The sequence below is a fragment of the Empidonax traillii genome, unplaced genomic scaffold, assembly GCF_003031625.1.
Source record: "Empidonax traillii isolate 1590-97213 ecotype Southwest subspecies unplaced genomic scaffold, ASM303162v1 scaffold223:size1722714, whole genome shotgun sequence".
NCBI classification, from domain to species: Eukaryota; Metazoa; Chordata; class Aves; order Passeriformes; family Tyrannidae; genus Empidonax; species Empidonax traillii.
In genome coordinates this window covers 1,371,817-1,392,801 of record NW_020955416.1, presented here as the reverse complement: position 1 = coordinate 1,392,801, position 20,985 = coordinate 1,371,817, and the positions used below count along the sequence as shown (strand labels likewise).

At 42.1% G+C, this 20,985-nt stretch overlaps 1 protein-coding gene across 14 annotated transcripts in view; it reads right to left on the bottom strand.

Annotated features, from left to right (window-relative positions):
* The window catches only part of UNC80 (unc-80 homolog, NALCN channel complex subunit), a 117,303-nt gene that overhangs the window by 60,462 nt on the left and 35,856 nt on the right, over nt 1-20,985 (bottom strand). For 7 of the 14 annotated variants that reach the window (XR_003571658.1, XM_027887805.1, XM_027887810.1 and 4 more), the window contains 9 exons: nt 20,366-20,467; nt 18,879-19,093; nt 18,247-18,353; nt 17,615-17,774; nt 13,318-13,490; nt 8,005-8,217; nt 5,233-5,404; nt 2,671-2,804; nt 521-686 (listed from right to left, as the gene is read on the bottom strand). Coding sequence is in view for 13 of the 14 variants with exons in the window: in XM_027887805.1 (XP_027743606.1) it covers nt 521-686; nt 2,671-2,804; nt 5,233-5,404; nt 8,005-8,217; nt 13,318-13,490; nt 17,615-17,774; nt 18,247-18,353; nt 18,879-19,093; nt 20,366-20,467 (1,442 nt within the window). In the remaining variant the exon portion in view is untranslated. The remainder of the gene's footprint in view (nt 1-520; nt 687-2,670; nt 2,805-5,232; nt 5,405-8,004; nt 8,218-13,317; nt 13,491-17,614; nt 17,775-18,246; nt 18,354-18,878; nt 19,094-20,365; nt 20,468-20,985) is intronic. The other 7 variants (XM_027887807.1, XM_027887818.1, XM_027887815.1 and 4 more) reach the window with 5 other exon arrangements.

The window sequence follows — 20,985 nt, the reverse complement described above, 5'->3', positions numbered from 1 at the left end:
TCAAAAGCCACACAGGTGTGTATTTTTCATGTGGTAGCAAAGAATTCAAGAGATCAAGTGATCAACCACTAATTCTGTGAGATGCCATGACTTCCAAACTGGTACAGATTTCCATAGAAAGATACCGATATTCCCTCCTATCTGTGCTTTCCCCAAAATGAAAAACTGTAATCAGAACAAAAAACAAACAAGAACACTTTATTTTTAAAGTGAATCAAATACTGATACTTCTCTCAGCATCCCAGTGAGAGACAGTTTCAAACAAGGAATGCTCCATTTTAGCAATCTTGCAATGCTCTCAATTGGTTTCAGTCATAGCACTGTTTTATAAAATTTAACATCTTTGCTTCTCACATTTATTATATTGGACCCTGAAGGCCAGAAGCGTCTCAGAAATTATTCAAAGCCACGTGACTCCATGGCTGCCCGCTTTTTAACACAGTCTATGCAAATGAAAACATAAAATCAAGCGCCACTTCACAAGCCCTGAGAACACAGAAGCCTTATTGTGCTGACAAACCTTTTTTCTCCTCGAAGCCAGCCTCAGATTTGAGGGTGTGGCTGCTGCTGTGCAGTGAATCCTTTGAATCTTCGTTTTCATCCAGAACCCCAGCAAAGCTGATCTTTCTTTCATACCTATGGCGGTCCATCTCAGGGTCCAGACGCAGCCTGCAGCTCTCCAGATCCTGTAGCAGAACGTAAACCACACAGATGTGCCAGCAATAGGAGCCCCCGTGCTTTCAACTGCAACTAGAGAAGCTTCAGGAGAACTGCTTCAAATGGGAATTTATTTCTGTCAGAGACTGAAACAGCTCACGATTTACACATTCTAAGGTCACCAAAAGACTTTTGTCAACTGAAAAGCAGCAGCTGCTCAGCCCTTCCCACCTTCCCCCCCCCAGTACTGCTAAAGGATCAGGTAAGTGGGTGCTCTTGTCCAGCTATCCTGGGTGCAGATGCCTGCCTGAGGAAGGGAAAGGGCTGAGAGGAGGCGAGTCCTGCAAGGCAGGAAAATCCCTTTTATCATGCCAGTGTTCCTTAAGAGTTACCTTTATGCTCTACTGACTGCTATGTTGCTATGGATAATACTGCTATAGATGCCTGAATATTGCTGCATTTAACAGTGCTGCATTGCTGTGCTTTAATATTGCTGTATGGCTATAGATGGGAACACCCAAAATGGACCTTTGAAACAAAATTTGTCTAAAATAAACCCCACATATAAACACCTGTTATTCAGTGTCATTTCACTCTCATCCACCCCAAGGGATTCAATAATAAGAACCTGAGTTACCCTCCCCTTTCTGGGGTGGGTCACAGCACACGCCGATTCTTTGGGCTCTTTGGGCTTCCAGCAGGCTAATAGACTCTTGCATAATATGACATTAAGGTTTCTTCCACCTATGCATCACAGGTTAATTCCTCCTCCCTTTCTCCCATATACAAGTCTGAAAAGCTATTGATCAGTTGCATTTTTATCTGACATAAAAGCACAAATTTCTATTGACCTTCATTATCTAAAATATTCTTAGTACCAAGCCTAACTACTTAACTGAGATGACTTCTAAACCCTGGTATTATACAGTCATTTATTATGTGGTAAAAATATCAACTAAGTGTTTAAGGAAGACTTCTGCTGAATGTATTGCTTTTTAAAACTGCTCTTCTTGCATACTTGGGAGCTGAGCCACTTCACTGTAGGTCACCCACAGTCTTTAAAATAATTTCAGAACCTAATTACAATAAGGCCCAGCTAAAACAGCCTGTCAGGCACAATTGTCATCGACAAAATTTGTTCTGTCATTAACAAAAACCAAAATAATAATAAAATCCTTCATATTCACTTGGAAATTTAACTTCTCATTCTTTCTTTACAATTTTTATCCTGCTTTCCTACAGAAATTTGTCTTAAAAGATGAAACCATGTCTGCCATTCAATTCTTATCTCATTCCATGCTAACCACCTCTGAAGCTGATGGTCACCTTCAACGCAATTTGTCAAAAGATAACTGCATGCCCGTGTATTTTGTAAAACAACAGGCTAAAGGCAATGCTAAACCAGATTATTTGACTGTGAGAAAATCCACACAAAAATGAACCACTGGAAATCAGGTTTCAGAGGTTCTGCTATTCACAACATTAGCTGTCACCTAATCAGCCATGAGATTACTGTTTATGCCAGGATTTGATTGTGCTTCAGTCTCATGAAGATTTATCTCTTTCCTTTTTTCCCCCAGTCCCCTCAATTCTGCTGTCTAACCCAAACCAAAAATCTGCAGACTTTAAGCTCCGGCAGATTCTCTGTAAACCATTCTACTCCCTTTTACTGCCCTGTTCAGATCTCTTGACAACTGCCTCTCCTAATCAGCTATTTAGCACGTGAGCTGTCCCCTGTTGCAGTCCGTCTCAGGTGCCCCACACTCAGCCTCTCAACCCCTTGGCTGCCCTCATCTCTATTTTGAAACTTGAGTCTCCAGCACATGCTGTACTTCCACAGTCTTATCTTCTTAATTAACCATTTGATGTGCCCTGCCCATCTTCCATTCACCACACAACAGCTCCTCTCTCCCTGCAGAGATCCCCTCGAGTTTTTACTCCACCCTTTCTCTCCACAGAACCCAGAGAACTCGTTGTGGGCATCGCCTTCTTCAGTGTGCACGGTGCACGTACCATGAGAGGCTCTGTCCGCGGTCTGGGCATGTAGGGAAAGGTCTCTCGAAGGAAAGTCGTTATCTCCAGGAGAAGCTGGCAGGCTGCCATTTTCAGTGCAAAAGGACAACAACATTTGGTAGGATTCACAGTGCCTAGGAAAGAACAGTTCTGTCATGAGCAGGGAGTTTCTACAAGCTGTGGAAGCAAGAGGTGATGGGACACTGTCACACATGGCGCACAACGCAAGCTGCACCGAAGAAGAGGAAAACCCAGACTTCTGTCTATGCTACTTTGCCTACACTGAAAGAAACACAGTCAAACAAATATCAATCCATGTATTTACCAGCACATACAATAGTACTAATACATGATATATGATATTTTATTGTGTTGTATTACATTATGTTACATTATATTATATGGAAGTCACTTTATGATTTACCACGGTATATATTAGATTATATTATGTTCAAGTACCTGCTAAACTAACATGAGCTTACAGCATCTTGTATGAACCTCATTTCAAGTTAATACAGGTTAAGAAGGAGATGCTCTTCTTCCTCTTTACAGTTTTGCATTCAGCCAAATCTTTTGCAGTTCTAGAAAAGAGCCACTTTCAAATACAGAAAATTTTCTAAAAATATATGGAGTTACGACTAGCCAGCAAAGAGGTACTGTTCCTTTTATTATTAATTACTACCCTGATGACTTGAAAAGACAGCCTCCTTTGAAGTCAGGCCTCATTTGTGCAAGGAATCCATGTGCTATTTAGAAATAATCAAGGGGGGAAAAAATGAAACTGCTTAATCAAATCATACATTAAATGCTTAACCTAAAACAAAGTGGGAAAGGGAAGAGGGATTATCAAAACACTTGAAGTTTTGTCTCAGCTGTGTCTAAACCATCAGCTTCAAAAGCCATAGACCTTGTTACCCATCTAATGCCATTCAAAGCTTGGAAATTATGAAGTATTCTTCAGTGTTTGATCAATTTGAAAAATACCATTTAGGCTAATGGACATCAAAAAAAGTAAATAAAAAAATTAGTTGTGACAACAACTCACTGTGCCCATTTTTTTTAGTAATGCCTGGTATTAAAACCAGATTAATTCTGTGATGCTTGCCAAGTCTTCTGTACACATTACCAGTAATGAATTGTGGACTTTGTAAGGACTAAAATAATCTGAACTGTCAAATGCAGACAAGACATAGAGTGTAAAGGAACATCTAACTGCATAGTTTAATGCTCCTCAATCTACTCCCTGCAGCATGCAAGGCAGCTTTTGAAAAATCTCTGCCTTCATCAGGAATGCAGATCAGTCATTTTCAGATCCTGGCTTTCAGGAGAGCACTTCAGCTTTTAAATTGCTTTCTAGACCACAACTCGATCTCTGTTTGCTTGGCTCAGGGCACCCTTTTAAAGCAGCTCCCTATCTCCCTGAGTGCCTGAACAGGGACAAGAAAGCTGCTTCTGTCACTCAGTCATGAGAAAGCAGTTCGTCATTTCTGATGCAGGAAAATTTTGTATGCGTTCTCCTCCCAGTTTGGATATGCCTCCTGAATGGCTGATAAGATACCCAGAACAGCCACTCATGTTCCTGTAGCTGCTAGCATCGGCACACCATGCAGTGGCACACGGGAATGTCCTGCTCAGGGACAAGACAAGGCCTTCTCTTGAGCTCATTTCCCATAAATGTCATTTCACTGCTCCCACCTGCTCCACTCCACTCCAGAGTTGGCCTTTATGCAGTGATATGAACAAATCCAGAGCCACAGGAAGAGAAACCACAGAAGACAGATAAACAGTGCTGGCACACCACACCCAACGGGGAACAACAGCACACGTATGGGGGAACTAACACGTTACAGCACACAAGGATATGCAAATGGGGTCTGGAGGGGGTATATTGTTTGTTACCACCTTCGCCTACACCTACAACAGCATGTGTTTTGACATTTTACTTTGCTTCACGGGGCTTGCTGGAACTTGCATGCCTATGTAGACTTCCAGAATCAGTGATCAGTCACCTCCTCCCACCCGTATGCACACATAGGCACAAATGTGTGTGACTTAAGTCATCCTGTTGTTATACAGATTTTTAGTGATCCTTTCTTTATATACCATACCTCTGTCTGAAAATCAGGCAAATATACTGAAATCAAGATTTAAAGGTCTTAGTAGAGCACTGCCAATTCACGTCAGGTGAGGAGATGACTGTTCAATGTTCAGAAATAGAAAACAAGCTGATCTTACACAAATGTTTTGACAGAGATAACTGGGAGGGAATGGAGCCTGAGCACTTTTGGCACTCAGGTGAGAGTGAGGTTCAAGAAATAAATTATTACCCTATGTATAACTGCAGTTTCTGTGAACAGGAATTGCAACTCACTGCCTGGTTTCCCCCTCCCTTTTCCACCAAAGTCTCTCAGTTCTGCTACACATTTGTCATGTTGTACATCCAGGGACAGAAAGAGCAGGGGAAGAAGTTGGGGTGAAGGTGAGGGACTGGGAAATACAGCTGGGTGGCAAGAAGATGAAAAGAGAAAAAAAATTAAGTGCTCCTAAAGCAGAGGTTCTTACAAGCGGGGGTTCTTGTAGTAAAGGGAGTCTCCTTACTGTCATCTAAAAAGTCTTCTTCCTCATCCTCCTTTCTCAGGCGCCTCTTGGTCTCCTCATCATAAATGAGGCCCAGCAGGTTGGCAGGGCTCTCGCTCTCAGCGTGGCACAGCTCATTGAGGCGGACACCGATTGCCTGCAGATGAGGAGAGAGGAGAACAAGGAGGTGAAAATTTCAGCTCAGCACACTGGCAGTCAAGGGGTCTGCCCTGTGCAGGCTATAGAGATGGTTCAGCCAGAACAGAATGTCCCGGCTTTATTTTTAAAGTGGAGAAAGGGATGACAGAAGACTAATTGCTATCAAAAGCATAATTTAGTTCCCCCTTTTCTTCAACTAAAATTTGCAAACAGAACAATTTTTGCAGATTTAGTTTAATAACAAACACCCCCCCCCCGATCCCCCAAATTGGCACATGACAGGTGGAAGGTGATATTAGGTCATTATTTTATATTAATTTCTTCCACTTTTCTTTCTTCCTTTAATATATGTATTCCAGATTTTTGCTAAGTCTTTCCACTGAGAATGTATGTCTTCTGTTTAAGAAACTATCCTATGACTTAGGAACCCAGTAAGACTCCCTATTTCCTCCACAAAACTGTTGAATGCCCATGAGAAAGCCTGCTTCCACCTTTACAGGAGAGACTCCCTGATGTGCTTTCCAAACAGGAACTGATGATATGCTTATAAAAGCTGGGAAGGTGCACAGGTAATCCATATAAAGAACACAGACAGACAGTTTTCCACTGGGCACGACTACATTCTCCAAAAGGCATTGATCATTTATCATGGCTGTTTTCCAGCATCATTATTGATGTGTAAACAGCCCTCATGGTGCTGTCAGGAAAGCTACAGATAAGGGTATGTTAGCAAGAAGAATGTTCTCCTGCTAAGACAGTTTAGAGCTCTTAAGGATTGTCTTGATTTTCTTTGCTGCAGGTAAGTGAACACAGTTGAGTATATAAAACATCATCCTTTGATATCATCGCTTTGTGAGGGAAGAGATACATTTAATTACAGAATTTTCACCAGCACTGGCCATGCTGCCTTTTTGGTTTTGGGATAGTTTCAGAAAATGATACTAAAGAGGTTTTCTGAATCTTCTGCACGTCAGAACTGATGGTCATTCTAGCACTGTATCATGTTCCTGTCACGGCTGAAGTGACATAGAAATACATAAATGGTCACTTATCGCAGCTGTTCTTCCTTGCTACTGAGCAGTTCCTGGGAAATCCAGCAACAATGAAGAGGATAGACTCTGCTACACAAAGAGAGTAAGGTGATATTGTTGTGGTTTGCAAGATGATACAAATAGAGCTATCTCTCAGCCTGCACACTGCTGAAGAAATTGCACATCTCTCACAGTTTTTCCCCTTTCATGTTTCAGGCATTTAAAGGAAGAAATATTCTGTATGCCCCTCCATAAAGCAATAATTTATCACACGTTATTTATGCTGAGTTGTCCACCCTAATATTAAAGCAATAAGATATAACCCCACAGCTTCCTATCTGATAAGCACTGAATTCCTGACACATATCACCTGCATGAATTATGCTTGGTTTTCTAGCAAACAGAGTAGCAAAACCAAAATGCTTCTTAGCAGAAGCAGTCAAAGGAAGTGACAGACTAACCTGATCAGAATAGATTTAACACTGTATTATTTCAAAAGGCAGCATAACAAGTGAGATTGCTTGATTCAATAGGCTTACCACTGCTATTGGCAGTCCAAGCCTCACCTCGTGTGGAAAGGGCTCACCACTGTTATTCTCAGATGGCTGTTAGGGAGGCTGAATTAAAAGAAACTGGGGGAGAAAAGAGGGATTTACCTTCATTCTTGGTCTGACTGAACTTTGGTAATAGCACTGTATATCACAATTAGTGAGCAATGACAGACAAGCAAGAATCCATAATTAGCACAAATTTCCAGTCCTATTTACTGCAAGAAAAATAGACAGGTGAAAAAAACCAGCGCATTCAGAGACTTTTCTGAATATTCTTTTCTCTTTGTCCAAGATTCTTTTTCCTTCTCTTCTCTTCGTCCAAGATTCAACAGAGAAACAGCAGCGTATTCTACCCCATGTGCCTGTACTTCTGCCACAGAAGGCTGTTTCTCCTCTTGATTCAGCCTGTCTACTTTGAACGTGGTCCAACAAAGGAGCTGCCTGAGGAGCAGAGCTTGCAGAGTCCCAGCCCTACAGGCTTGGCTGGTGGGTGCTACTCACGCTTGCAGCCAGCTTCATCTGAAATAGCTTCTGGGAGGAAGAGCAGTTCTTTAGAGGACCTGTAGTAGCCCTGCAGAACTCCTTGGCAAAGAATGACGACCGCTAACAGATTTTATGGGTAGGTAAAGAGAAACTGAGTCAGTACGTCAAAGAGACATCCATTAGTAAATATACAGCACCTCATCAAGCTCAAGCAGCCCTGGGCTGAAAAGGTTTGCAAACTAGAAAAGAGAGATTAGATTACCACACCCTCTGCTCTTACTCTTCCTTAGCCATTCACATATGACAAGTGGTGGAAAAAGGAGAGTGGACCAAATAGATCCTTTGAGGGAACACATCAGAGTCACTTCCATTAGGAGAAGAGCTTGTCCTGGCAGACTGAAGTGCAAGTTGGAAGGGCGGCTTGTGAGTCCCCATTTTACCAGAGCTGAAGTTCTGTAGAGGATCCAACTACCTTTACAGTTTGGTATATATTTAATGCAAGTAGAAAAGAAAAAAAAAACCACAACACTTACATCTCCCCACTGGTAGAAGAGCTTAGCTGCGTTCCACTGCAGCTTCTGGTTCCTTTTGTTGCCCACAACAGGTGAACGCCCACGGGACAAGCCTTTCTTAGTGATGTTGACGTGGTGGCCCTTCATCCACTCGGGCCAGTTGCCACGATTACAGCGGTGCACGAAGCGCGCACACTCGAGGAACAGGGCCGCTCGCGCCACTACCGGAGCCTCCTGAAACATCGGCAGGAAATCACCTTAAATACAAATCCACCAGAAAAGGTCCCTGAATCTTGGAGCATTCTGTGCTTTAATCAATTGCTTTGCAAGCTTGCCGTGGAATCACACAGCAGGAGCAATCTCTCCATGAAAAACCTGATACCAGGATCTTTCTGTGTAAGTCCCACCACTTGAGCTAATAAAAGCAAGGCCCATAAACACTGAACAGTCTCGCTCAGTTCAACCACTAGAGGGACAGAAAGAGACACGTTATAAACTTAAAAACAACCTTGTAATGCTTCCCTTCAGAAACCCTCTAAGTGCCAAAAGCAGACGGATGCATCTGGCACTGTTCCTGCAGAAACAAGACAGATTGTATTTCCACCTTTGCCAGCAAGGCTGCAAATACTCCAAGTGCAAATGGCAGCATGGCCACACAAATCCTAGCATTTGCCACATTAGGTTCTGCTTGTGAATCCTGGGCATGAGAGCACTAATGGAAACTAGGAAAAGCTCTACTTGGCACTTACAACAAGCAGATATGGAGAGGGAAATTCATTGCTGGCACAAGTAAAAAAAAAATCACTGGCTGAGCTTCAATGGCCTCAGCAAGCATCAGACAATTTAGAATTGAAATAACAAAAGGCAGCTGAGTTTTGAAGGGTTGATTATTTTCCAGAGGAAAATCCTCCTGTCCTTGGCTTGGAAGACCACTTTTCTTTAATGGGAGAAATGTTAGACCAAAAGAGTGCTTCTGCAACTCTCAAATATGTTCAAAAATGGACACTGTAATTTGTTTCCTAAAGAGTAGTTTAGACCCTGGAAGGAGCTTTCTTCCCAGCCAGTCTACAATTGCAAAAATAACATCTTTACAGACCTGGGAAATGACTAAAAAGCAAATGGTTCTCCTAATTTCCATTTAATCTCCCGCTCTCTTCCTGCAATTTTCACAACCAAAAACACTCCTAGCCAGCAGGTGGTAAAACTAAGAACACAGTAAGTTTACAAGCTAGCTTTGAAAGTTTCTCTAACAGGGATTTCACAGAGCACAAACATGTATTCCATACATTTTGATGTTGGCAGCTTTAATGAGATAATTTAAACAGATCAGGATCTACTTATAACGAAGGGTTCATCATCTGTGTTCTATCAATAATACACATGCCCTGAGACCGTGGAACGTTATTAAATAGTGCTTCCAAGAGGGCTTTAATCAAAAGTTGAAAGTAAGAAATTTTAGACCAATGCTCCTAAAGTTTTGGAACTGATTTAAGAAATTATTGACAGAATATCCTTTTGCAGCTTTTTGTTCAGATTTTATACAAATGTTGGAAGAAAAAAGCTGTCCCGTTGTTCTGATGAGGGAGGCAGAAACCTGAAGCCAGACACAGACAGCCAAAACCAAAACTAATATCTAGCACCTGGAAAAAAACCATTTCAAATTACTTGTTGCTCACATGCAATATGGAACAAAGAATAGGTAAGGATTTTATTTTTTCTCATAGAGTAAAACCTTAACTGTGGAGACATGCATGAACAGATGAGGCCGCAGCATTAAGTTTCCTCCTGGTTTTAGTTCACCAGTGGTAAAGTCAGAATTTCTTAGCACGTGGGAATCTTAAAGGTGTGTGTTGTAAACGTTATGAAAGCAGTTGATTATTGTAATTAAAGGAGGATATGTAGGATGGGGGGGTAAAAGGGAGGAGCAGGAGTTCCAAATTAAAAATCACTGAAAAGACCTCCTGCCTGAAGGAGGCCTTTCTGAATATCGTGGGGCACAAGCTCCCTGTGATTGCTTACCTGAGGCTCTGAGAAACCTGAAGCAGCAGCAGCAAGAGAAAGATGAAGATGTGACAGAATGGACAGGGATGGATTCACATCACAGAGAAACATATCACAAATGGAGAGAAATGAATCAGGCAGGTGATGCATAGCTGAAAAGAACACAAGTTACCATGGTCACTGTCAAAACTTGACACAGCAGCAATACTCTCACAAGCCTGCCCGTGCCTCTGCAACTGTTCACAGGTCCACTTTTAATATTAGATCTACTATATTGCTTTCTTCTGTGAAAATTGTTCTTTACTGTATAAATTGACAGGAATTTAAGAAATCCAACATTTTAAGTCCTCATGTTGGAGCACCTCAACACATAGCCTGCTTTGTTCTAAACAGCAAATGAGCTGGGTGGGAGGGACCAAATACAGAATGGATTTGGAATTTTACAGCATCACATTAATGTTCACATACAGCCAGTTCTGCAGTTTTATGAATGCAGAGCATTAAGGTCCAGATTTGTTTTCAAGAACAATAAATTTTATAAGAGTAATCAACCAGGGGTAATTTTCTTGACTCCTTTCTCAAACTCTGCATGGCATTTTGAGCAAAAATTTGTTTCCACTCTTCAAGTTAAAAAAGAAAGGCGCAACATAGCAAAGTAAATTCAAGTACTCTCAAAAGCTGCTGACTGGACAGCTCTGCTTTGCCTAACCACAAGTTAAGTCTAGCAGGACAAGTAGCAGGAAAAGTAGCTCAGCGGGTACACTGAAGACAGGTTGTGAACATCAGTTCAGTGTTTTTGAGGCAATCAAAAACAATCAATCTGTCTGGTTATATCTAAAAATGGTCAAGTACAATCCATGACACAGCTCTTTGTTTCTGTTCCCAGTCATTTACTCTGGGGACCTGTTTGTAGCAATCTTTGATTTTCTCCCAGGTCATGTGCCCTCCTGTGGCCAAATATTTCTGCCATAAAAACAGGGACATGGGAACAACGGGGCCTGCCTAAGACCCAGAGTGACATGAAGTCAGGATACTGGCAAGCATTTTTGCAGTTTAGACTTTGTTTCTGCTGTCCCAATACTTAGTAGGTCATCTCAAACACAACCCTGACAGAAAGCAGTAAAATTATGGCATTCCCGCAAGGATAAAAGATTTACATGTTAGAACAGACCAGTTTACACATCTTATTGGAGAAATGTAATGGTGACAGATGTCACACACCATTAAACTAGTCAGAGGAAAGCTGGTATCTCCCCACCTGAGTCATTTATACTAGTCTAATTCACTGTGGCAAACCTGTACAGGCACCCAGGCTGATCAAAGATCTTGAAGCTGGAATAGGAACGGAATTTTGAAAATATGCACAAAAAAGCATGCTTAAAAATTTATGGAAGAACTGAAATTGTATCTGTTCACCTTTCTTTTTTAAGGGTTGCCTTAGAAGCAAAGCTGGATATAACTACTTGAAGCTTTTCATTTGCATCAGACCTGATTCAAACTACTACTTCAAAAGCATGAAAACAGAAGTTAAAAAACCAGAATATTTTCTGTTGGGTGTGTTTTACTGATAAAAGGCATCCTTCATCGTTAGCTGCAGACCTTTTAGAAATTCTGCTACCAAAGTCTTTTACATCATACAGTGGAATGGAGAGAGAGTTAAATTCTAGTTTGTCAAAGCCAGCTCTGGAAGTCAGACAGGCATCTTCAAATAGTTCATTTTGATTGGTAGCTTCCAGCTGACTTCATACATGGGCACGGAGGCAGCTGGTCTGTCACTTAAGCATTTGGCAAATATAAAAATTAAGCAAGACATTTACAGGCAACAGGGACAGAATTGTCCAACCCCTCTTTTATCATCTGATTTATTAGCACACAGAGTAGCACATCAAGAAGGGTCTTGGTGACAGTTTTAGAAATGAGCTCCTTCCTGCCCGTGCACCTTACGTTCCCTGTGTTATTTTAGCATTTGCAACAGGGTGGCAGCCTGGCAGAATGAAACTGGGTGAAGCACACCCAGCAGGTGTGACTATCCCCCCAAACCACCCTCTAAGCTCCCTGCAACCCTGCCTGGTAAGAACCACTTCTGACTGTGAGAGCATGAGAAAGGCTTCTCTATCGGCCACCGCTTCCGTGGCTTCCACCCAGAGGAACAACAACCTCCAACAGGAAGAATGGGAACTAGTGAAGAAAACACCTGTCTGCTGGAAGATGGATGGGGACCAGCCCAAACAGCAGAGCTAGAAGGGAAGTGATAGCAACAGCAACTTGGGACAAGCATTAATGAGATGTGCTTGAATCTGCAGCCTGAAGATGCAAGGTTGAGAAAAAGGTACAAAGCAGTGGTGCACAGAGGAGAACGTCCCTACAGCTCTGGAGCAGGCAAGGCAGCACAGCAGTAGCAGGAAGGGAGAGTCCATGAGCCTGACATCTCCAGCAGTGAGCAAAAATCTGAATATGAGCACAAACAGCACAACAGTCACAGAGGTGAGAGGTGGGCATTGGGAAGACAAACGGATAGAGAGCACGTGGATTGCTCTGCGAGCAGTGGCTTTCAATCTTTTCTCAGCTTGCAAACATCCAAACATAGAAGGAAGTAGAAGACTAGCATGCAGAGAAATTGCTAATAATTGGCTGGCTTTTAATAGCTGCATTTGTCACAGTCTTGTGTTTGTCACAATAGCACCTCACAGTCACAGAACCTCGCTGGCTGATGGCCACGGATTTACAAATGGAAGGGACTGTTTTAAAACAGCAGCTGCAAGGAAAAGAAGGAAGGAGATACAGAAGAGACACTCAGTATCAGGAAGAAGGGACTGAATTGTGTCACTTCTGTGATTTGGATCTGCAAATTAGAAATATCTGCATAAATGCATAAAAGCATGCACCTTCTGACATTTTATAATTTTTTTTTCCACTGACTGGCTAATAGTTCAGTTGCTTAATGTATTTAGAAATCTGTCAGAACTCCTGAGTGGAATTCCTGTGCCTCTCCAAGCAGTTATCTAGTCTTCAATGCTTATTCTGCAGATTGACACTAACAGGAGAAACAGAAAGGCTGTGAGCAAAGTATCAAGTCAACAATAACAGCTTTGCACCAGCAATAATCCAGTTATGGGGAGCCACGTAATAAAAAGGGATCCACTTTGTCTGAAAACTCATCCAGTCATGGATGCTAAAGGTCCAGCTACTGCCAGCACCACCAGCTGGCATTGCTGGGATGTTTTTCCTGCTTTCTGGGTGGCATGAAGAGCGTTAGTGACTGATAGCAGACCACAGCATATGCACATGCTCTCACTCAGCAGGTAACAAACAACAGAGCAATGAAGGACTTACAAGATCTAGGGCTGCTGCCAAAATGGAGGCATCAGGGATAGTGCCTGGTTCACAGCAGTTCAGGAGAAACTGAAAGCGCTTCATGCCTTGGCGGATTGCTCCCAGGTTCACAACGTTCTTGGATTTTCCTCCTTCTTGGTTGGAGGTCAAGTGATCATCAAAGCTATGGCAACCTAAGGAGGTAGAGAGTACAGCGGGGATGCAGGGAGGGGTACAGAGAAGGGGACACAGTCTCTCACCAATAAAAAAAAGTCAGACCAAAATCCTGATGAATACAGTCTAAGTTTAAATCCCTTTCTCACCTTGATGTGCTATCTTGAAGATAACAGGGGCATTTTTAGAATAGTTGTGACTTCCACAAAACAGACATACAGCAAGTCAGATTCTGGCACTGGTCATACTGATGTCTGCCCAAAACAATTCCACCATCCTCACCGTGGGAGCCTGCTTCAACATAGATAAACCAGGACGTGGCCCTTCCTCCCCACCACTTCAACAAAGATCATCTTGCTTACTGTCTGTTTTTCCTGAATAATGTCCTACCTTACTTCTCTATTGCCTCTAAGTTTACCTTAAAGTGGAGCATGCATAAGCCTTATTCCCCAAGTGCTAATTTAGTAATAGATCATCTACTAGGACAGAAAAATCAGTAGTAAATTTTGTAGATGTTCTATGTGACAATCAAGTACTGTCGTTTTTTTTAGGCTTACATCTTCTGCAGTTACCAGAACACCCAAAGCGATACTGGACTCAGCTTCTAGGTATCATCATCATCATTCCAGCTTCTCTCACTTGAAGTGTCTTGCACTCTTTGGGGATGTAAAGTTCCCTAATAAGAGTTCCTTTGGAAAATGAAGCTAGCATCCCACTCCAGGGCTTCTTTCAAGCACGATTTTAAACTCCATGTACAGAGTTCACATGATAAATCAACTAATCCCAATAAACAGAAAATGCAGAAAATCATTATGCAGTTGGTACCCAGAGTTGAGAGAATGGTGGAAAGACACAGATGATAAATCTGGAAAGTAGTTTCAAAGTGGCTGGTCAAAACCAGAATAGTCAGCTTCCAGGCTTTTTGTCTTTATCCATAATACTCTCCTTGTTTACATGTGAAAGCCCAAAAGCTTACAGAATACTAAAGGATAAAGCACTAAAGAACAGAACACTGAGTGGAGAATTCAAGATTGGTTTCAAACACGGATTTGAAGGACAAGAGTCAAACCATCAGGTCTACAGGACTTTGTGACTTCCTCAGGAAAGAAGAATTGCTGAAACTCAAAGTCCCTTTGAGATCGAACTCTTTAGAATTATCTGGAAAGCACTTAAGTACCACAAACAAAAGTCACAACAGAAAATTACAACAGAGATCTTAATTTTTCCCCTGAAGGCAGAGGTATATCAAATTTCAAGAGACTTGTTCACAGATTCTGTGGCTTCTCTCTCTCCAGTGAAGCTTTCACATAGTTTTCCAGTAAACAAAATGTTCCATGTTGGAAAATATTCCATTGGAATGGAACAAACAAAGTAGAACGAACAGATAGAACACTTACATATGTGAGCAGTCACAAACACCCTTTTCTTCCAACTCCTCCTGTTACCTGCCCGTAGCTTGTTATCTGAGCCTTCCTGCTCTGACTCTTTTAACACTAACTCATTTGAGGTACAAACAACTGTTTCTTACCCAGGGCCCTGTTAGGGCTGTGCCTGTATGAGACAAAGAACAGAAACTTGCCTAAGGAATGTCCCAAACATGTCCCTAACCCCCACTATAAAGATCTGGGAGAGGCTTTGTCCATCTGAGCTTGGTGGTACTATCACTGCAGCCCTTTGCAGCCCCAGCCTCTGCATTTTGCTGAAGCTTTGCAAGAGAGTCCTTTGGAGGCAACTCATGATCGTCCCTTGCTACACCCACCCTGGAGTAGCCTTGCTGTGAGCAGGGTAGCCCTCACTGACCTGGCGTTCCAGTGACTCAGCCCTGCAGATGACCTCACCCAGAGAGCAGAGATGGCTTCCTAACATAGGATTAATGAAGCTCTGCCCCCACAAGGGTGTCCCTTGAACACCCTGACAACTTCTGGGCTCTCTCACAACCCGTTCAGTAAGAGCCCAAAGGAATGGTAAGGGTCTCACGCAAATATACTGCAACTCACTTCTGTATGTATGCTTTGTTCCTAGTATAGGTAAAAAGATCATTAAAATAAACATTTTTATGCATGAATGTGTATACATTTATGTGTATATATATGTATACCTACGCACACACACGGATACACACACACATATGCACGCTTACATACATATCCAACACAGAATTCCCAGTGGTCCAGATGATTTATCACAATGAAGGTTACAATTCATAAATGATGTGACAGATCATTCTACATTTACTGTTATGTTTTACTGCACTGTATTTCAGTTCTCTCCATTTTCTTTTAAATTTGGTCTACTATGTTCAAAAACCCAAAAACACAAGAGGAAACACCACATGGAAAAACATGAGCAAAGTAATGGCATAGCACCATGAATGACAAGAATGGAAAGGCAGAAAGAGGTTCAATTTAATGTTTTAGGATCAGACCTTGAGGGATTTAACATTATGTCCATCCACCATCAACAGGCTTTTATTCTCTTCTCCGTAAGCACAGAAAACCTGTTGATCTGTGTGGAAGACACAGAGGTACTGGAAATTTGAAGGCACTCCGTGCTGTTGCTGTTCGACTGGGTTATAAACTGTCTTACCCTGAGAAAGCCACACAGCAACATCACTGTGCACATGCAAGCACGGACACGCACACACCTGTACAGCTACTCTAATATTTTTGCTAATGGCACGTGGCTTTCACTGCATAGCAGAGCTCCCTGTGGACACAAGTCTTTAACTGTTATGCTTTGCCTTACAGACTCTAAACAGCCTTGCATTAGCAAGATGAAAAAAAAAATTATTTCCTAGAAGAAAATATGAAGGAAATCTCACAGGAGCACAGCAGAAACAGCTGTGGCAGCCCATAAAGAACTCATTGCCCTGCAGTTGTTTGTTCCCAGTGAGAACTGGGAGGAAATATGGTGGAAGTGTTTCACACCTACTTTAGCATGAAGCAGTGGACAAAGAAACCAACTCCTTCCATCGCAGGGGAACGCTACCAGACTGCAAGTAGGTGTTGGACTGATGCATTCTCCTAAAGGAACAATACTTTTCACCTAGGAGCTAGCTGAAAACCATCACCATTCTGCAGTGGCAGGTGGTGGCCAGTGCACAGTGGCAAGATATGCTCATACTTTGCTGGTATCATTTGCCTGAACAGTGACTTTACACACATTACACTGCAGGTCTGAGACAGATGACGGTGAAATAAACACAATGTGGTGTCAAAGTGTAATGTCAGAAAATAAAAAACATAATGCCAGTGAATGTAACACATTATAAAGCTACCAAAATCATGGTGAAAAAGAAAATCTACTCCTTTTTGTGTGTTTTTGGGAGTCGTGTTGGGTTGGCTTGTCTTGAAGAAAAGGTAACAGAACTCCAAGATACAAAGTTGTCTCCCTGACAACAAGAATGTGTTCTGAGCTGAGGACATGAGCATGTGAATGACTGCATGATATTTTAAAACAGAGCATATCATGACCTTGTATTATTCATAAAGGCATTTTTCAAACATAGCTAATTTTGAAAATACATTGCAATTAAATGTACTTCTGTGGAAAGGAAAAGGAGTGTTACTGTTAGGTTGTGTGTGAAGAAAAAGGGACAGCATCCCTAACGAATGGTATGCAGACACTAGACATGCAAACACAGAAGAAAAGAGATAATTATAACAAGTTTTGTGCAGGGTTTTCCATTTCTGTGCAGATCTTTGCTAAAACTGTCAAATAGTCACAAATTGGAAAAAAACAAACCAAAACAAAAAACCTGATGGAACACCCATTGTTGTATTAGGCAACAGAAGATTTACACACCTAATTTTGAACTAAGTGCTTTGAAGCAAGCGTTAATTTTTCAAGTGTATTGATCAAATTCAATTTGATTTAAAAAGCCCAAATGTTGTATTGCATAATTTATTTGGATAGTCTTGATTTTTAAAAAAATTACTAGAGCTTTTTTCTAAATCAAAATAAAAGAAAGAAGGAAGGGAAAGAAAACAGTTACAAAGACTAAAAAGTTGGGTAAGGCTAGAATGGATACAAAAACTACAGAGAAAGCAGGAAAAAAGGGAAAGCGGTAAAATACAGAAAGAAAGATATTTTAAAAAAAAGGTTGAAAAAAATAAAAAAGGAGATGAGAACCCTGATTTCTAACCATCTTTTTCTTCTGTGTGATGAAGCTTGGATGGGTGTCTTCGGCAGGTGCGCCATTTACCAAGACGCTTGAAGAAATTCTCCTCTTCATCTCTGCCGTTGTCCAGGCCTCCTCCCGGCCCCCCTCCTTCTGACAGCTTCACTGCACTAGTAAACTTCACCTGTGCACAGACAGAGGGGTTGGTCAGGCTGTGCCACACCACGAGCTCCTGCTCTCCTTGGTTGATTTTATACAGAAGGGCTGCAAGGAGGCCACAGCAGCACCAGTGGGTCTGCACAGATTTACGTATGCTGAGGCATTTCACCTTTTAACCTTTCTGCTTAAAGGATTGATCTTTCACAAGATGGATCAAGCACAAGGAAGGAACAAGTGTGACCAACAATTAAACCTAAAGTTTGTTGACAGAGCCCGCATTTCCCTCTCATTGAACCAAGGCAGACTGACAGGTACAGTGTAGGTTTAACCTGGTCTTCACCATGAGCCACAAAAGCCCAGGTTCAAAATCCCATGGCTCTACTCTGGAGACTTCAGTGATCTATTGGCTGCAATGTCCATGTTGAATAGAGTGTTTCCTTGGACAGCTAAAACCAGTCAGATCCTGCCCATCCAAGCTCTCTGCCTGACACATTTACCTTGGAACTCTGCCTGATGAAAGAGAGACGGTCTACAGAGCTGATATCTAGGAGATCTTCCACTCCGTCGGCCAGGCCAGAGAGGGAGGAGCGCTTCAGCCAGTTCCCTGTTGCAGATTAAGCCACTCAGGACAAATCTAAAAATGCTTCCAAGCAGAATCTATTTATTAGCAATCGCAGCATATTCCTCCATAGTGGCCATGCTAGGGCACGGGGAAATGGGAGGAAAGGGGAAGGCTTGTTTCATGTACAAACTACCATGCAAATCCAGGTCTTGGGACTTGTAAAGGATATATTCTCTGTCTACCAAATGCTATTTGGAATATTTCTCTTCTACAGAGAGGAACAGTTCCTGTGAGATTAAGGTACTAGCCTACTACATTGGGTCACAGATTCAATAATCTGTTTTGACACAGATATCCCTCATTACCTTTGGCAAATTGCTTGCATTTCCCTTCATCTCAGATCCCCCTCTGGAAAACTGAGAGCAGCATTTCCCAGCTTCTCTTGGGAGAACACCACACAATATACTTGGATAATAAGGAACTCTGTTGCAATATTTCTTAAGACAGCCATATCTATCTGTGTTTCTCTGCACATGCAATATGTATATAGAAGAGAAAGAGACATACATTTACCTATAGGGAGTTTAAGTTTCTTCCGAAGGGAGATCCGCCGGGAGCGGGAGCGGGAGCGCCTGTCTGTGGTGGTCCCAGAGTGAGCAGTGGTGCACTCGGACGTGTCCTGCTCAGACTGACTACTGGTATCACTCGCTGCACTCTGGGATTTGAACATCTTTCGCCAGAAGTCCTTCCGTCCCAGATTGGCCCCCTGGCTTTGCTCATCACTGGAAGAAAAGGGATGCAGAGCATGAACTGCATTTCAGTGAAGTTTGAATGCTCAGGGGTACGAGAACTCTCTCCTACAGGCCCCCTCTAACCTCCCTATCCCTTGAGGTTTGTTTCATTTTGAATTCCAAAAATATTCTTTTCAGTGGGATATAATCAAGTTTGACAACATGCTTAATATTGTTGAAGGCACAATGTAAACATTCTTTGTACCTTGAGGAGCTTGTTCAGTGAACAGGTCATTCCAGATTTTAGTTTCTACACGTGAAAAGCAAATCATCTTCTTTAGGTCAAAATGACCCACATTGATAAGATGACACCGGTACTTTCTACAAGCATTTGTACCAGAGAGGTTTAGGACATCATGACAGCCATTTGTAACCTGCTGGAGTCACAGTTCTCATTAAGTACTAGAACGGGGACAGAATATTTTACTGTACTCTTGAGATCTCCCAGGCTGTGGCAGGGCTCAGAGTGGAACAGCTTGCTCCAATTCTGCAGAGCAGTAAAGGGCTCTGTGTAATCCTTGCTGTCTCAGCAACAGTGAGACTTTCAAGGCTCAGTTAAGGCAGGAGAACACACGATGTAGAGCTCTGGGTCCTTGTGCAAGCAATGTCTTCATGCAGTGCATCTACTTTAACAAGACAGACACGTACTCAGAAGCATGACGAAGTTAAATGGCTTGTCCAAAGCTACTTGGGGACCAGTGGCCATTTATAGAATTTTCTAAAATTCTTAGGAGTATTGTTTGAATTTACTTCAAGATTAAATGGCAGAATTCTTTGGACATAACAGATTTCAGTCGTGCAATGCCTAACAGGCTGATTGCACCTGTGCTGATAAAGAGAAATGCAGCAATCTTTGGAGACTACGTGCAGCTCAGGAATGAGTTGGCTCTCACTAGAGCATTAATGACCCTCAGCAACAACTTGGAAAATGAAAATTAATAGATTCATCCCCCAGAAGTACAAACAAAGCACAGAGAACAGCTGTGGTGACATCTCTGAGGAATTAACACCCTATTCACAGCTCTGATAGTATGCAATACTGACAAATCTACTGCACTGTAATTTGAAAATCTCTGGTGTTTCCCCATCAATATCAGGGTGCACCCAGTTGGCAGCACTGAAAAAAAGGCATTAGCTAGATGTTTGCAGAAGCTCCTGTGGAGACGCTCAGCCATGTGTTGTACCATCCAAAGAGAATTCTTTCCTGTCTTGCCCACCTGTACTAACCCCAGAAGGAAGATGAACAATCCAAGAATTACTCACTGTTCTGGGGTTTGCATTGGGCGGCTTGAGACGTAACTCCGACATTCGTCAGGGGCAGCTGAGGCCTGGCCTTTGTCAATGATGACGCTTCCCACCTCGGACCTACGAAGACAAGATAAATCATCAGCCAAAACAAATGGATGACCCATCTCATGGTGATTAATACAAAGCTGCATGACATGGAAACCAGCATTGCTGAGCAGTAAAGCAGCTTCAGAGAGGCACTCTCTCTTTAGTAATCTACTGTCTCTCTCTCTCTTTTTCCTGAAAAAGGCATCAGCTCTTAGAAGCAAAGCTGAGGTTTTCAGTTTTTCCAATTTCTTAATCCTTCTCCTCAACATTTTAATATGAAAAATCTCAAAGCACAGGAGGATATTTGTTTTTGATAAAGAAGCATGTCAGGATTAGATTTCTTCTGGGCCTTGTTTGGCATACCAGGTTTACCTGTCAGATAAACAGCACAAAGGATGCGATGCACATTTAAAACTATGTCCATACAGTGTTTTGGAACTGACACTGTGCTTCCTAGTCCTCTTAACCTTTCCTTCTCCCAGTGTTTCCATTGCACTGTTCTCTTAGGCTCTCGTATGAAAGTGTCAATGCTTTTTGCTGCAAATCTG